The sequence below is a fragment of the Lynx rufus genome, unplaced genomic scaffold, assembly GCF_022079265.1.
Source record: "Lynx rufus isolate CCGP_SWC_20201006 ecotype Redwood Valley unplaced genomic scaffold, mLynRuf1.p SCAF_3, whole genome shotgun sequence".
Taxonomy (NCBI): domain Eukaryota; kingdom Metazoa; phylum Chordata; class Mammalia; order Carnivora; family Felidae; genus Lynx; species Lynx rufus.
Window position 1 is genome coordinate 13,037,063 of NW_025814845.1, and position 18,480 is coordinate 13,055,542.

The 18,480-nt window shown below is 36.9% G+C and overlaps 1 protein-coding gene across 1 annotated transcript in view; it reads left to right on the forward strand.

Annotated features, from left to right (window-relative positions):
• Window positions 1–18,480, forward strand: part of SLIT2 (slit guidance ligand 2) — a 131,949-nt gene that overhangs the window by 73,503 nt on the left and 39,966 nt on the right. Inside the window, exons 19-21 of the mRNA XM_047091412.1 lie at window positions 6,467–6,591; window positions 6,722–6,819; window positions 8,606–8,745. Of these exons, the coding sequence (XP_046947368.1) occupies window positions 6,467–6,591; window positions 6,722–6,819; window positions 8,606–8,745 (363 nt within the window). The remainder of the gene's footprint in view (window positions 1–6,466; window positions 6,592–6,721; window positions 6,820–8,605; window positions 8,746–18,480) is intronic.

Here is an 18,480-nt window from a genome sequence, read left to right on the forward strand (position 1 = left end):
GCTTTTGGCAAATAACTTAAAAAAAAAAAAAAACAAGGACGATTTTTAATTACCCTTTGAAAACTTAAAACACTGGGAAACTTGTAACCGACATTTATTTAATAGGTGATGAGAACCAACAATTCATATTCTGTTCGTAAATATTGTATGTCCATATTCAATCTGATATGATCAAGTTCCATGAAATAATTATCGTTCTTTTCCATTTAATTGTGGCTCAAGAAGTTCATTTATTTGCCTGAGTTCACACGTGTATGTACCAAATGGCTAAGCCTAGTAATCCCAGAGGTATAATATGCAGCTTTTGTGTTTTTGTTAAATCATTTATGGAACTCAAATTTATAAGGTTTTAACCCCCTATCATCTGTTGACCATCCCCAACACTGTAGTGAAAATAAAGAGATTCCAGCAATTTCCATCTTGCCAATTTCAATGGCTTCTTTTTTTAATCATCTCTACCTTTCATCTTAGAAGTTGGTAGTCATTTCTTATTGTATATTCTCTTTGCCTCTTCATTCCTTTGCTGACATCTTTTTCTTATATTCTTTAATGTTGACATACATGAGGTTCCCTCCCCACCCCTATTTAAATAATTGATTTCAATCCCACAGCTTCAAATCTCAGCCATGATTTTTCTTAGGAACTTCAGATTCATATTCCCACTCACCTAGTGATTCCTCCCCTTATAGACTTGCAGAAACTTAAAACACATATTCCAAAACATGCATTTTCATTTCCCACATCCCCTTATAACTGCATTCTATAGTTGAGATACCCGTGTGTCTGCTACTTAACTGTAAGATTTTCCAGAAGCTTCAGCATTTCACTTACCTTTGAACTCCCAAAACTTAGCTCACTGCCTGGCACAAATTAGATCCTCAATAAATATTCGATAAGTGAATGACCTAATGATGGAATGTTATTAAAAATAATGCTTAAGAGATGCAGCAGTGCAATAGCAAGTGGGGCTTAGAGTTTTGGGGTTTGAAATGAAACCTCCTTTTAGTTAATTATGCTCAACATCAAATATCTCCTACATTTTTCCTGAGTTGTCTGTGACGTACCTTTGACTTTATACAAGGGCAGTGCTAGAGGATTCTCTTACTTGACTTACATTTCCAAGAGATGCCAGAATGAAGGCAGAATCTGAGATATAGTTAGAAATTTGTGTCTGGAGCTTTTAGTAATAAATCAAAGTGAGGTGCAATTCTCAGTGGGTGGCAATATTGGTGTCAGGTGCATACGTAGTGATTTCAGTCAAGTAAGCAAGTCTGCCTGAAAGCTTTAATGGATTTGAGGTCCAGCAGTTTGTCTGTTAAAGATTAAAGTGACTGGCAAAGACAAATTGTTAACCAAACTTTTGGCTCAATTTCCCTTTGAATTATTAAGCTAAATGCACTTCCAATCCATATAGCTGATGCTAGAGGACTCTCTTAAGTCAAGGCTAACTCTTAAATCAACCTAGTTATCCTAGACTGACGTCTTTCATTTCAGTGACGTTAGGAAACTCTGTTTTCTTGAAGCTAGTTGTTGTGGGGTTTTTTTCCTCCTCTGTGGCACACATCTTAAGAGGACTAATGTGTTGGCAATAATTTAAAATTCTTTAGACCAGTTAACTTTGGGCAGGTGGAAAGATTGAAGATTGGTGAAGATATCAGCAAGCAAGCTGCAGTTCCTTGCCAAGCAGCAATGCAAGATAAAAAAAAAACTCTGCTTCTTAATATTAATGATGTTTCTGGCGCTTGTGTCAAATTTACAAATCGCAATTGCAGTCTACTTAAACACATAAAATCATTAGCTCTGGGTATTGTTACCCAATGGATAATTATCTCTCAGCTCCCCCTGTCCTTTCCCCATGGTTTTGATAATAATAGTCCCTACACTTGGCCCAAATTTCAGCAGCCCCTGGCATCGACAGAAGGTGGTCAGTGAACCTATAATGAATGAATAAATAGCAGGCTCCAGTTCTCCCTTGTCTATGCTAAAGTTGGAGTAAACAAGCAGACGAAGACTTCTATTCTCCTTCTAAGTGAACCACTCGTGTTCCTTTCAGCTACCTACCAGCTCTCTTTGGAGGTCTAGGGAAGACTGTCAGAACTTCTGTGGCTTATGTGCTTGCTCTCACTATGTTTTGTACTCAAAACTCATTACCATCTCATTTAATGCAACCCATTGAGATGACTGCCATTACCCTAACTCCACACACTTACTAACAAATATAGATTAATAACTTAGCTTGATGGGCTTGAGATTTCTCTGTCCAAGATTACTTGCATTATGATAAGAGACTTGTCTAAATCCAATCCCGGGACATCTTCTTTCATCTGGGAATAATCAAGTGTGCAAAATTCTACATGTATTTGTTTGTTCCCAAAGAGTTGTGCTCTTCTACAATTTTATTGTGACTTTAATTAGCATCTCTTTTTAGCTCTGATATCATCTCCTTGTTATAGAAACAGATTAAAGATGTCATTCCCCTTGAATAAGAGCTTTGCAGGAGGGATCTCAGAGAAAGTATCCTGGTTGGAAAATGATTCACAGATTGAAGGCAAAGAGAAAATAAAAGGCTTAGGAGAGGGGCAAAATATGATGGGGAGACAAATGAGAGAAGAGAGCTAGATATAAGAGATATAATTCTGAAGACTTAGAATATAGAAATGAGCAGATTTAGATAAACCAGGTGGATTTAAAAATCACATTATAGAAAGGATGCTTAGTTGGGTGGAATCATAATCTAAATAAGAAAATAAAATAAGTAATAAAGACAAAATAAATAAGAAAATTATATCATTTTTAAGATATTATTAAATTCTTTGGAGGGAAGCCTTGGTGGCTCAGTCAGTTAAGCATCTGACTTCGGCTCGGTCAGGATCTCATGGTTTGTGAGTTTGAGCCCCACATCAGCCTCTGTGCTGACAGCTCAGGGCCTGGAGCCTGCTTTGGGTTCTGTGTCTCCTCTCTCTATTCCTCACCCACTCATGCTCTCTCTGTCTCTCTGTCTCTCAAAAATAAATAAACATTAAACAAATTTAAAAGAACAAAATAATAAAATGAAAATAAATAAACATTTAAAAAATTTTAAGAAACTATTTGGAATGGATACAACTTACAGTCTTTTGAATTACCCTTCACCAAACTCAGGCACTAGGAATAAGAAATTATCTTTGAAGAATTGACTTTTAAAGAGGGGTTTGAGGGGCACCTGGCTGACTCAGACAGTTAAGTGTCCAGACTTCGGCTCAGGTCATGATCTCACGGTTTGTGAGTTCAAGGCCCACATCGGCCCATTTCAGATCCTGGGTCCCCCTCTCTCTCTGCCCCTCCCCCATTTGTGCACTCTCTCTCTCTCTCTCTCTCTCTCTCATAAGTAAAGAAAAACATTAAAACAAACTTTTTTAAAAAGAGGGGTTTGAAAAAACAGAAGCAGATAGAATGGTAGCTATAGTAGTCAACTTTACTGACCAGAAGGAGTTAGAACCCAGTATTTTAGAGCTATAATCCTAATTATGATGCCACCAAAACAGTTTACATGTTTAAAAAATACATCAAGAGCAACCTGTGCACATGAGAAATGTCATTTCGATTCCTTTAGTTTTAGCTAAACTGAATATATACAAGGGGGCAATGATCCCATTCGGTATCCCCATAAGAAATTCCAGGTAATGAAAATAGTTGAGCAGGAGAGGAAACTACATTTGGTCCTGGAAAAAAAAAAGTGGAGAAATTGGTCCTTATTGATTAATAGATTAGGTATAGTTCACTGGCTATTTATTAAATGCATCTTGGCTCTGTGCTAAACCGGACAGGGATGACTCCAGTTTGGCAGTGTGGTTCTCTGCATACTCTATTACATTCTTCAAAATGTATTTAATTTTTTTTTTGAAACAACCTCTGGCTTCTCATCTAAATACTCAAACATGATTTTTGAAAAATGTCACATTCCACAGAATAAACACAGAGACTGCCAACCCTGAACTCCTCTATTCAAACCGCAGGCTTACAAGGTTGGAAGCATTAAATAGACCAAGAGACAGTTTTCCTCAAGGTCTTGGGAAGCGGCCAGATGAGCGTTTACAGTCCTCGTATTTGCTGATGCTCTGTTTTGCTGGTGCACATTCTTACTATTTCCCCCTATGCCTTTTTTTCCAAGTTAGATTCTTCTTTCTTCTAACCTAGCTAAGGGACCCACTACTTCCTTTTCTATTGTTGATTCCAAACCTGATACAGTTAGCCAACACAAGGCTGTTTGGGGCTGGGGGGGGGGGGGGTGGTTATTATCTTAATTTAACGTATTGCCTTAACTAACTGCCACCTTTGATTCCTCCATTGTGCTGAAGAGCTAAATTTATTTGATAAACAAGTTCGAACGGGGGTGAGAAATTAAATGTCTCAGAGCATCACTTCGATATTCATCCCAGCAATTTCCCAGCTGTGATTTGCATAAAGACTGCATTAGTTACTCTGGTTATGAAGAGAAAGCAAAGAGATTTCTGGCAAGGCCTCCCTAGTGTCAGAGGAGTCGCTAGGAGTAAATACCACCCCCCTCCATTAATAAAGTCATCCCCAGAACGGTTGTCCATTCTCTGATGGTCAGAAAAGAAACAGGAATCTCTTTGTAGAATTTTTTCAGGGTTTTTGTTAATAGAAACACTGACCAATACAGAATACTATCCTCTTTAGGATTTTGCTCCTACACCATTTTATGAGTATGTACTGGTATTTTCCAGGATAAGGGCAATACATAGATATGAAGAGGTGTTTTTTTTTTTAAGTTTACTTATTTATTTTGAGACAGAGAGAGAGAGAGAGAGAACATGCACGAGCTGGGGAGGGGCAGAGAGAGAGGGAGAGAGAGAGAATCCCAAGCAGACTCCACACTGTCAACACAGGGCCCGACAGGGGCTGGAACACACGAACCTTGAGATCATGACCTGAGCCAAAATCAAGAGTCAGACGCTTAACTGACTAAACCATCCAGGCACCCCTGAAGGGTTTTTAAGCCGACTATGATAATTCACGTTTTCTTTCTGTTTCTGTCAGTAGACCGACAACTCACAAACATAAACTGTGATCTGCAGAAAAAGTCTGACAAAAGATAGTTTATGTGAGCAGAAACCATAGAATTTTCAGCTGGAGGTACCTTAGAAGGTTAGATCAGTGATGGTGGGAAGAGGGGCATGCTGTACAGCCCACTCAGATGATTTTGCTGGAAATAACGTGTGATGAAATGTGCAGCTGGAATTATTGCTGCTTGTCCCAGCGAGGATAAAGAAATACAGAGAGATGGTGATGACAGAAACATGATTCATCATTATATTATAAAATATTTGCATTTTACATGTATGAATAGGTCACTCTTCTATTGTCCTCCTCCGTTGCCAAAAGCGTTTTTGAGCGCTCAAAAATATGGCAAAACGTAGCATCAGTGGATCATAATTTTATTGAAGACAGTACAGTTTCCACGTTGTTAGCCATTTATGGAATGAATATGTGCAACCAAAGAAAAATGGTTGCACGTGAATCTGCATTTAATCTAAACCTTTCATGGATCAGGAGATTTTTAAAATGTGTTTCCCAAAAAGTGAGATTGCAAGAGAAGATGATTTCCATGGTGTTTTCTTCTTGGAGAGGAAGATACAGACATCTCACCCACCACATGCCTGTGCTAATGTGATAGCATACTGAACCAAGAGGATATGAGGGAAGAGATAATGGAAATTATATTTTTGGTTTATTTCCATATGCATAAAGTTGGCACTGTTTTCTCTCTCCTGTGTGAAAATAACACTACTGAACTAATGCTATCAGGGCAGGTGCATACTTTTGTGTTTTTTAAAGTTTATTTTATTTATTTATTTTGAGAGCGAGAGTAGAGAAGGGGCAGAGAGAGAGAGAATCATGAAATCATGACCCGAGGCGAAATCAAGAGTCCGATGCTTAACCAACTGAGCCACCCAGGCCCCCCTATTGTGTTTTTAATTGCACTGATGTATTTATAGGTATTCATTAAACCTTCACACATATCCCCCAACATACAGACACACACACTCATACACACACACACAGTCCTCTTTGGGATTGATGGTATGCATTTCCATGACAGCTGACTGAAGTTAAGTGCAGGCAATGGTCATGGAATGCATCCACATAGACTAGTTAACCTCTGAGGGGATCAACCCCGTGACACTTGCATCACTAACATCAGATCCTTATCACCTAAGATCACGACCCATAGTCCCACTCTGAAGTTGGACGGTCTCACCACAGCTCTCAATGAGATGGTCTCCTGTTGCATTCTTGAACATTATATGATGATGCAGATTTCTATTTTATTCACGGAAGAGAAATACATATAGATATGTGACCAATATTTTTTGTACAAAATCTACTGTTATATTAAGGCATGTAAATAAGTGAACTAAAAATACAAGGTATCAGTTTCTTATGTTTTTAAATTAATTTTCAGGTCCCGTGGATGTCAATATTCTAGCTAAATGTAATCCCTGCTTATCAAATCCTTGTAAAAATGATGGCACCTGTAACAATGACCCAGTTGACTTTTATCGCTGCACATGTCCGTATGGTTTCAAGGTAAGTAGAAACTTTTAAGGGAGACATCATCTGAAAACATAGCTTTCTTCGGTGGGTCCTCGTCATTCCATTGTGTTGTCTCTATGTACTGAGATCTGTACTTGACTTTACTTGGCCATTCCTTCTCCAGGGGCAGGACTGTGATGTTCCTATTCATGCATGCATCAGTAACCCATGTAAACATGGAGGAACTTGCCACTTAAAGGAAGGAGAAAAAGATGGATTCTGGTAGGTCACTGGACTCTAATATTCTGTCTGAAGCATTGGAACAAGAATAACTAAGCAAACATTCATTTTTCTTTTCAAATCAAAGGGTGTTATTCCTAAAAGAATGCCAGAAATGTGTTCATCAGAACAATATGCATTCGTCCTTCTCGGAGATATTGTAATATGAAAAACAAACATTACAGTATTCCCAGCTCAGGATGCTATAAAATCAAGAATTTTTAAACATATGCACGTGCATGCATTATGATTCATATAGTCAGATTAGGTCAAGACAGAGTAGTAGCTCTATTATGCTAATTAATAGCCAATAGTCTCCTACTTCAAGATGCATATTCATCTGTTTTGTGTATTGCTTTCACAGACAGTGTGTAATGATAAGACGTAGGTCCCACTGGAACAGAAAATTAATGATTCACTTCCAGGCCACAAAATGAGTAGACAAACATGCTGTGAACATTTTTAATCTGGAGTTATTTAATCATACAGTACAATTACTTCAGATGTACTTCATGAATTATGAAATAGAGTTCTTATAATGACAGTAATAATTTCACATAAGAATGTTAATCTACTACATAGCTTGTTAGAAATATCACTTTTTACAGTAAGTATTCTTCATTTCTGCATTCTCTTATGAAATGGTCTCTTTTTTCAGTAAGACTTTACTCAAAGATTATCCTGATACCTATTGAAAATAAATGTACAATATTTTATGTCATTGAAAAATATTGTATTTGTTGAGACTTAAAGAGAACATTTACATTTTATAATGACAAGGAAGATGTAATTTTATTTTCAGATTTTTTTTTTTTTTTTTTGCTTTGAGATATGGAAGACATTACTACTAGGATAGAAAGTGTTGTAATTTTTTTTCTTTATTTTATTTAATGTCTATTTACCTTTGAGAGAGAGAAAGAGAGAGAGCGTGAGAGGGGCAGGGGCAGAGAGAGAGGGAGACACAAAATTCAAAGCAGCCTCTAGGCTCTGAGCTGTCAGCATAGAGCCCTACATGGGGTTCTAACTCATGGACCTCAAGCTCATGACCTGAGCTGAGTGGGACACTTAACCAACTAAGCCACCCAGGCACCGGAAAGTGGTGTAATTTTTAAAGTCAGAACCGGGGCTTCTGGGTGGCTTAGTGTGTTAAGTATCTGACTTCGGCTCAGGTCATGATCTCATGGTTCATAGGTTTGAGCCCCACATTGCGCTCGTTGCTGACAGCTCAAAGTATGGAGCCTGCTTCAGGTTCTGTGCTCGCTGTCTTTCTGCCCCTCCCCTGCTCACGCTCTCTCCCCCTCTCTCTCTCTCAAAACTAAATAAACATTTAAAAAAATTTAATGTCAGACCCAGTTGCTCCTCATTAATGAGCAGAGAAGCATGAATCATTTTATTAGAGCACAACTTGAGATCAATGTATCTAGGGCTGTAAACCTTGCTTGTGTTTTAGACCTGCAAATACATTGGATATATTGACTTATAGGACTATGGGGCTATTTGCCATCTTGCAGCCGGCAAAGCTTCTCTTTTTTCAAATTGTTTCTGATTTGGGGGATACTACTTTAAACTCATACCTACTACATGTCTTTTAAAAGTACTTTGAAGTTTAATTTCGTAACAGTTAAAATGTCTGTAATGGATGAGCATGTTTAGCTTTTTTCGGTATTTAGACTATATAGTTCTAAAATGCAGCAAAGACGTGCTTTTTTGTTGTTTTATTTTCGTTGTTTTTTTTTTGTTTGTTTTTTTGGTTTTTTTTTTTTTTGGTCTTTTCTCCCCTGGTGTTCAGGTGTATTTGTGCTGATGGATTTGAAGGAGAAAATTGTGAAGTCAATGTTGATGACTGTGAAGATAACGATTGTGAAAATAACTCTACGTGCGTCGATGGAATTAACAACTACACGTGCCTTTGCCCACCTGAGTACACAGGTAAGGAGAAGCGAAAATGCTGTGCCATCAGTAGTGTACCTGTTTGAAAGCATCAGTGGCCCTGTGTCGTATGCGTATAGTAAGCATTGTATTATTCCATAACCGGTAGGTGTTTTGAAAATTAGATGTAATGTGAATAACAGACAAAAATGGTTTGGATCAACCAAATAAAAGATGCAGCAAGCTCAAACCACAGACATCTACATAAAGTCATGCTACCCAGCAAAAGTTACCATTCTGAAGCTTTTATTCCCACAACTGTAAAGCATTTTCACCTCTCCTGTGCAAACCAACCCACCAATACATATGGAAAAGAGGCCACTTTTTCACAGTCAAAACACAATTAAGCATTTGAGATTACTTGTGTCCCTAGGTGTTTCTTCACTAGTGAATGTTTTCCTCTAGTAACTCCTGTCCTTCAAAATAAAACAGAATCAGGAAGATATTGAGCACATTGGATAATCTCATGATTATCACCTTTTTCCTGACGTTTCGTATTTTAAGGTGATAAATTTCATAACTCTGTCTGAACTGATAAACTTCCCTGCACAAACCAATTTGCTATAAAGGCAACATCAAGTTTTGGCTAACCCTGTTATGTCAATATATCTATTTTGATGGATTTTTGTGGCTATGAATAAGAAGTGAAATAGTTGCTATCTCGTTTCCTTAATAAACCACTTAGTTTTAAAGTTGATGGAGAAAAGAGAATGTTACACATTCGATTTACAAGAAAAGATGGGGAAGTAGATTCTGTGACTCTGTTCAAAGTTACCATTTTCATTTTGATGGGTATTTTTCATTAACTATGTATTTCCATATGATTCAATACATAGTTAAGAATAGCAGAGGATAAGATAACTGGGTAGATGACTGAGGTTAACATCTCTAAACATGAAAAGATGAGAGCACATCTGTATGATTCACTTTCCCAGAGACTTGTCAGGGTAGCATTGAAATGTAAGCTTTATGGAATACACAAACTTTGCATTTCAATAAGTACTTTTCCTGATGGGAAAATGCTAGATAAAAAACAAGCATTCTATTTTGATATCCCAGATTTGTTTGAGTGCCTTTGAACCTGCCTTTTCCATATTTGTTTGTTTTGGGTTTTTTTTCACACCAGTGAAGCATCTGATGTCATATAGTGTAATATACTAAGTTTCCAGTAGGAATTTGAACATGTTGTATCATAATTGTTCTATTACATATATGCAGCCTTGGACCCCTTAGTGACTAGTTTGAATTCTTTGATATTTCACATTAATAAAGGATAGCAAATATATTCAACAGGTACTCATTCTAAAATGGTTGGGAAGTGTAGGTGCTACATAGCTTTGACATTCACACTAATATTACTTGTGTCACACCTCAGAGAGTTGCCAATGGCCTGCATGCACAGACAGATCCTGGGGCCCTTGGAGCTACCCTGAGAATTTGAGTTTTCTTGGCTGAGCTAACTTAGACTTGAACAAGAAGCCCGATGTTTGCACTAAAATCTGTTACCTAGTACCTTCTTAGGAGAGAGAAGTTCTGTTTTCCTCTCATTGTTCTAATCATTATCTTAAGGGCTTAATTTTTGGAAGCCTCTTTAAACTAACCTCCACTTGACCAGGCTAAACTGGACCTAAGCATTTCAAGCACATTTGGATTAGTCAGTGTGCTCCTGAGCACAGAGACCAAGAATTTATCTATATGCCCTGATGAAAACCGAGGCTTGAAAGCACTTTGTATTCAGGTTCTTAGACGCCTTTTTTTATGATAATTTACAGAAGGTGGCAAACTCTCCTCAGTTGGTTTGGAGAGGGGTCCACCGGCTTTGGCTTTAGATTTGCTGTATCTTATTTCTTACCCATTTCTTTTGAGTCTTCACCTTACCTTCTCTTCCAAGCTTCCTTCCTGTACCTTCTCCTCTTGATCACGTTTTCTCCATCCTAAGTGATCCAGTTCACTGCAACTTCCTCTAGAAGTGTTATGAAGCCTCATTTTCCCCGTGTCAGATCTCTTTTTATGAAACACATCAAAAAACCCCAAAGTTTAGCAAAACCACTTTTTAGCCAAAATGTGACATCTATAAAGGCCATCATGTGGGAACCTGCCATGACTATCTGTCCAGAATCACGGTTCTCAACAAGAACTGAGACTCTTAGATGTTTTTAGTCATAGCTATTGCAAATACTGGTTTGCCTTAATTTGGGCAAAGAATTAACAAAAATACTGAACTCAGTAGAAAGCTCACAGTGTACAAAACATGGAGATATTACCACTGTCACTGGGCTGGGTCTTGGGGACAACAAGGAGTTTGACAGTTGGCATTAGAGCAGATATCTAAACTGGGCACATACTCACCCATTAGCTGTAGTATTTTGGTCCACATGTGAAATGAGCTCATTTACAAAATATCAAGCAACCATCTGCAGATTTTGAAATGAGTGGCACATAAGTGGCCTTTAATTATAGGAAGTATAAATTGGACTCTAGAGTTTCATATCACACTTCATCCAAGCCTGCAGTTAGGGAGGATTTTTTTTTTTAATAATGTGGCTATATTGTTTCAGATTTAAGTTTGGAATCTGATTAATGAGTATGAGACCTGGGAAGAGAAACCGTGCTGTGCTCAGGGAATATAATCATGTTGTCATTGTTTAAAAATCACTCAAGTCAGAAGTTGCTTTTCTGTTTGGAGATGTTTTACTCTGTACCCCCAGAGGCAAACAATGAGAAAGTGAACTGGTTAGTAGTAACAAATAAAACTTCATAGGAAAAGGTTGTAAATTATTATGGTGAAAGGTTTTACCTTTGGCACCTGTGTCAAGACTCAGAAATGGACATCACGTTGCTAACGGAGGAAATTCAAAGACCCGAAAGCAGTCTGACAGAGAACTTACTATGTGATGGGTAGGCTGTACGATAGAATGAACTGCCATTGGGAAATTAAATTTATTTAAGCCCTTGTGACCAAAACACCACAGTAAATAGTGATTGATTTATTAGAGGAGAAAACTCTCCGTTCTTTCCTGCTGCAGGGATTGACAACATAATTTTTAAGGGTCAGTATTGTTTTTTATTATCTAAATCTTTGCAATACTTTTCCCACCTGGGTTACCAAAACTATTCTTTTCTACCTAACTCAAGCCATCCTCTGTCCTTCTAGTTGCATAATATGACTGTTGCTTGCTAGTATTTTTCAGAGGATTAATTTTTGGAAATTTTAATTCACTGTGATTTTAAATTAAATTTTAAGGATTTTAAATTTAAATGCTAAGGATTCAGGAAGTAGGACTCTGGAATAATTAAATAATTTAAAAATTCAGTCTGGGGTGTTAATTTCAGCTTGCAAAATTGTTTTTGTTTTTAATCATTATTATATCCTTCCTAAAAAGAGTGCATAACTTGGAGGTATATTTTTATGGAATTCCTCAAGTTATAAATTAGAAAGTATATTAGCTCAAAACCTAGAAAAATGAGAATTGTGTATATAGCATCCCTGCAAAGCTGAAAAACTTGACACTTATTCTCAAGCTCTGGTATGAACTTAGTTGTTTGAATCGAAAAATATGTTTTCGCATGTTTCCTGAGAGTCAGAACCCTGGATCAGCTACGTCAAGACTGTGCTTCCTAACACGATTCTCATGGGACCATATACAAAGATGACACAAAGTTGGTCTCAGTCTAAACCGTGGTATTACTTAATGGGATGACATCAGTTCAGGAAATGAAAGCTTCCATACAAATTGGGCATGTAAGGACTTAGAAAGTATTTTGTGGAAAATATTCAGACCATTTTAGCTTTTCCATTTTGTGCCATTATTTCTTCATTTTCCGAACCTCCGATGCCCACACACAAACCATGAAGTGCACGTCTTAAAAAGTAAACCTGCTGGTTGTTAAATGAACTCGTTGAGATGCAGACCTCTCGCTGCCTGGGATGGCATTTACCTTTTGCCTCATTTACTCCATGTTTGTGCGTGTGGCCCTGCCGTAGGTAAGAAATCTGAGCCTTGCTTTAGTTTGCTCTCACCCTTGGCTTCTCTGTTAATGCCGCACATTGGCTTCGTGTGCTCTGCTGTTGTACTGCAATGTAAAAAGTCTTTTGTCTCTTCTGTCTTTGTCGCTGCCAGCTGCTAATCTGAATGAGGTGGAAAAAGGTTAGTTGCCTTTTAAGTCTACTATGATTTTCATTTTAGTTTCCCTTTTTTCTTTTAAAGCTACACAGATGTTATTGTGTGTACACGGTAAAAAGACTGTTGACAAAATCTGAAACCAGTATCTCAAATCATTCATTCAGATCCTTGCCATACACATAGCTATGCCAAACACTGTAAAAAGGGCATCTGAAGTGCACTTTACCAATTTCCAGAAGGCTCTGAAATTCTCTGGGAAGAAGGGGTGGCTAAAAAGAAAGATGAATGTTTTCTACTTCCTACTTGTCTGTATGCTTTTACTCTTTAAAGATACCACAAACATGAATTACTTTTACAATGAAAAACATAGGTCATTCAGTACAGAGATAGGGTGTAGATATAAAAATTTTTTAATACTGGGAATTTTCCCATGACATTAAACTAACACCTTTAGTAATTTGAAACATGTAAAATACTGGAAGATGTTTGTATTTATTAAAACGTTTTATGAAATAAATATTACAAAGCCCAAGAGGTTGATTTTGAGAGTCACATTGTCAAACACAGTATAAAATGTCATAACTACTAGGCAGTATTTTTAAAGCATAAAAAGACCTATATCTAATCATAGACATCAGTATGGTCCAAATAGATCCCCCAAAACATCAGGGCCCAGGAAAGGAAGTCCTAGAGTAATTAGGGTGATAGGCATTTCTGGAGAATTATCATGAAATCTTTGTGAAATTTTAGCTTAAAGATTCAGAATTATTACTAATAACATTGGATTTTTACTCATTCAGCTGATTGGACGTTTTCAAGTGTCATGTGTAGGCACAGTGTCCTAAAAGCACAATATGTGCTTGTCTTGACATTTCTGATTATATGTGAAACATTTGCAGTAGGATGATAGGGCTAACATAGAATGCATTAAATAGCAGCTCTCTTTGTCTCTGCTTGCTAAGGACTCCATTGTTTTTTCTGTTGCATTATTCAGGTGATATGCTGTGTTTGGTCACTTAACTCTTACTACGTACAGAGTTAAGTTGAAAAATATGAAAAAAAAATGGCTTCATATTTTAGAATTTTAAAATATAGCCTGTGCAGTTCTCTGAAGATTAATAAATCCAATAATATCCTTGATCAGATGTCATCTTTTCTTTTTAAAAGTACTAAAGTAATTGGTGGTCTGGGGCAGGGATGTTTAATGTTTGCTTCTATCTCAGAGTAATAATAGCAATTGTTCTGTTATAGGAATATACCATAAATAGTTATATATACTCTCAGGAACAAGGTTGGCAGTGTAATAGTATTTTAAATCACCATGTGGTTTCCTATGTTGACTAAATTTCATGCTTATGTTTATAAAAGATGCCTTCTCTTTCCAAGAATCTCCTGCTGAGTGAATTTGCTTTGAAAAGCACTCAAACTTTGCTCTATTTTTTAACCCAAAACCTCACAAGAAATTAAATTTCAACTTCTTTATAGCAGACAGCAACTTTCTTAAATAAAAAGAAGCTCCATAATTAGGTGACATATTGTTAATTGAAAAGAACGCTGTAGATGTGAACAATAAAAATTTAAGCAATAACTTGTGTAAAAGATGAGAAAACACTTACCCGAGGATGCACACCTTATAAGTAGGGATCTGAACGCAAACCAATGTCTAACTGACCCCAAGGCATGCACTGGGATTTGGGGTGGGGAGGCTTCCACTGGAATCAATTCCTTCGTTTCTGCTGCTATCTTCCAGGCCTGGAACCATTTCCCATCACTCAGTGGCTCTGCCTAATTGTTTGTGATAAACAAGCTTTTCTTCTGCTGTCTCTTCAGTTCTCTGTACATAAGTGTCTTTCATGTGCATTTGAAAAGTATAAAGCTGTAGCCACAAAATTCAAATGAAGGCAAACAATCTATTTTATCTACAAGTTAAAAAAAAAAAAGACAGTGCCTAATCAATGCCTGCAAAACTATTTCCCCTGATTTTTAGGCTACCTCCTTCCATATAAGGCTGGTGGGGTACTGATGAATTTTTGTAGCTAAGGGGAAAAGTTCAGATATCTTATCCTTATAGTTAATATTATCAACTCTGGGATCTCTGGCAGTCTTTTTTTTTTTTTTTTTTTTTTCTGGAAAACAAGGATAATGACATCTGACCCACCTCACATCCATGCCTGAGAATAACATGGAAGAATGTATGGAACAACACCTTACAGTGTTAAATATCTATACTCCAGAAACCTCAGGGGCTGCCATTCCTAATGGCATTAAGAATCCTTAAGGGAATTTTGATAAAGAAATTCCTACCTAAAGTAGATTATATGCATAATATATTCTTCCCATATTTTTCAGTACTATCTTTCTTTTTTTTTTTTTTCAACTCTTTCTCTATATACACTACATGATTTGGTTAGTTTCTGCATTACAAAATTTACATGTTCTTTACATACCTCTATATTTTCTGATCTCCACAATTTGTGTATTACTTTATTTTTTATTTTTATTTATTTATTTTTTAATATAATTTATTGTTTGGGGGTAGACTCCTGTGATTCATCGCTTACATACAACACCCAGTGCTCATCCCAACAAGTGCCCTCCTCAATGTTTATAGCACCTCTTTCAACAATAGCCAAATTATGGAAAGAGCCCAAATGTCCATCAACTGATGAATGGATAAAGTACTATCTTCAAATTATTATTTTGTAATTCTGTTTTCCATGCACATTTCAAATGGAAAGACTTCAGAAATAAGTCTCTAGTTCTCTTTACCCACTTGACTTGAAGTATAAGGAAATAATGAATGCTGAAGAGCTCTTGGATTTGACTGGGTTTTTTTTCTTTTTTTTTTTTTAGGTTTTGTTATATTTTTAAAATTTTTATGATCCTTAATAATAGTGATTGCCTGTTATTAATTCTGCCTCAAGATGTTTAAGGTCTTTGTTTCAAGATCGATATAGTTGCAATCACGCTTGCAGTCTGTTTTTTGTTTGTTGGGTGGTTTTTGGTTGTTTTTTTGTTTTGTTTTGTTTTTGTTTTTTTTGGTTCCCTTATTTCATCTTATTTTATTTGTAATTTTTTACTTTCACTATTTTTTAATAGAATTTATTGTCAGGTTGACTAACATACAGTGTGTACAGTGTGCTCTTGGTTTGGGGGGTCAATTCCCGTTATTCTGCAGTCTGTTTTAATAGAGAGAATACTCTGGCAGCCTAACAAGATTGTGTGGTTTGCTTTCATCTTCCTACCTTTCAACACCAGGTCCTACTTGCTCTTTAGTTAGTAGGCAAGGCCCACTGAGCCCAAAACAACAGTTTAACTTAACCAAGCCTTATTCAATCTAATTTGGATTTATTTATCTTGAATATAAGTGTTAAATATTTCTAAGGTTTCAGTAGTTGTTGGGATTGACCACATTATTTGACACCAGTGTTCTAAAGAGGAAGTACTGAAAAATACCTTCTTTTCTGTTTATTTTCAGGGGAGGTAAATTTTTCATTTTAAAAACTCAAAAGATGTTTAAAAATACCTTATGCTGGACACTGTGCTAAGCACCAAACGTAACTTTTTTAAATGCATAAAACATCTACTAGGCAAACTCTTTGGCTTTGATTCTGTACTTCAAGTTCAAATTGGGTCAGTTATTTCACCAGTACAAAGCCATCATCTCTCATATTCCAAGAAAGTGGACAGCATAATATGGTTCCTTTACTAGTTGATAAGTGAAGATAATCTTTTTCTGAATGAAGACTAATCAAACTTTCTGGCAAACAAAACATTATGGAGCAACCCCTTTCGTATTATTTAGAACAAAAGCGAGAACAGAAGATGATTTTCCTTGTTTGAAATATCTTATCCAAATGTATAGACTATTTTCCTGAGCCTTCCTACTTCGAAGTATGATTCACTTTATCTCATGATGTTACTTTGTGGCAATGTATCCCTTCTGCCCATGGTCCATTTTGCACACCTTTTGCACTCAGAGGACATTTATCAGTGACTATTGGATCTTCAAGAATTCACAACCCCTCAAGATCTTTTCATTATATTTCTGTACAAACCAGTGGATTTAATTAAGTTTAGAGAAGTGGGAATGATCTGAGTACCTTATTCATCATATTTTAGAGGTCAATGGACTTTCTAATTGATAGGGCAGATTTCAGTATAGTGAGCACAAATAAGAAAGCATCATATTATTAAAAAGGATCCTCAGGAAGAGTTGGCTCTTTGAAAAAAATAAGAAATAACAGCACACTCTTAGTGATGAATACAGTCAATTATTACCATCACCATTGATAAGGATACTGAATATTCAGATCAGAGACTGGGCATCTGTTCATGTTAATATGCTCTGGTGCCTGGGATTATAACCTTGAGCAGAAGATGTAACAAAGAGAGCTGGACTGGTTCTGCAAAAGAGGAGAAAATAGAAATGTTTTTCCTGCAGGTGTAGTTCAATTAACAGGTCCTGGGATGACTCCCAGAATCCCATCAACTGTGTCCACCCTCTTCTCAGTTTATCCATCTCCTTGCTACACTGAAAGATCTGTAAGAGGAGAGAGAATGTGTGTTTTTTTTTTAAATAGGAATAAAGAACAAATGGGAAATATACAAATTTTTATAGGAATTGGATGGAATTTTAAAATTTTGGTAATGAGAAACATTCAGATCCTTTTATCTTCCCTTTCTCAAACAAGTCACTTAAGTACTGACACTCACACTCCTACCATTCCTGAGTTCATCCTGTCTGTTTCCAATTGGAACCATCATTATTTGGCAGATGAGATTATACAGATACCAGAGAGTCCACCAGGCTGTGCATCCAGTCCCGCCTGCAAAGCAATCCCTCAGGCTGGGATCTCAGAACACAAATCTGCTACTGATTTTCCTTATTCTCTGCTCTGCCTTAGATTGTTCTTCATATCTCTGGGTCTCCTTCATTAATGTGTTTAAAGGTTTTTGTTGTTGTTGTTTGTTTGTTTTTCCCTTGCAGCACTTGGGTGGCTCAGTTGGTTGAGCGTCAGACTTCGGCTCAGGTCATGATCTCACAGTTCGTGGGTTTGAGCCCCGCATCAGGCTCTGTGCTGACAGCTCAGAGCCTGGAGCCTGTTTCAGATTCTGTTTCTGCCTCTCTGCCCCTCCCCCGTTCTCACTCTGTCTCTGTGTGTCTCTCTCTTTCAAAAAGAAACATTAAAAAAAATTAAAGTTTTTTTTTCCCTTGAAAAGCAATCAAATAAGTGCCACCTTTCACATTTTTCGACAGCCATCGAGCATCTAGTTTGTGCCAGGCAACTTGCAGTTTACTGTTTTGGATACCTTCCCTTGCTGCACCAGTTCAAATAAGATAAAATGATCACCAATCATTCAGGATTTTCCTGAGCCAAGCAAGAACTCAAAATACAAATATTTGAACAATGATGCGCTTGACCCCCCCAAAACTCTGTGTCCTGGGGATTCTATAAGGAATTCAACTAGATTTCCTCCCCTGTCACAAGTATATGTGACAGTGTCATAACAGATTAAGTTTAACACCAGAATTCTGGTTCAGTTATTCAGATTGCTGTCATAAGTTCCTTTGGTATTATTGTCAGTATTAATGATCCTTTTGCATTTA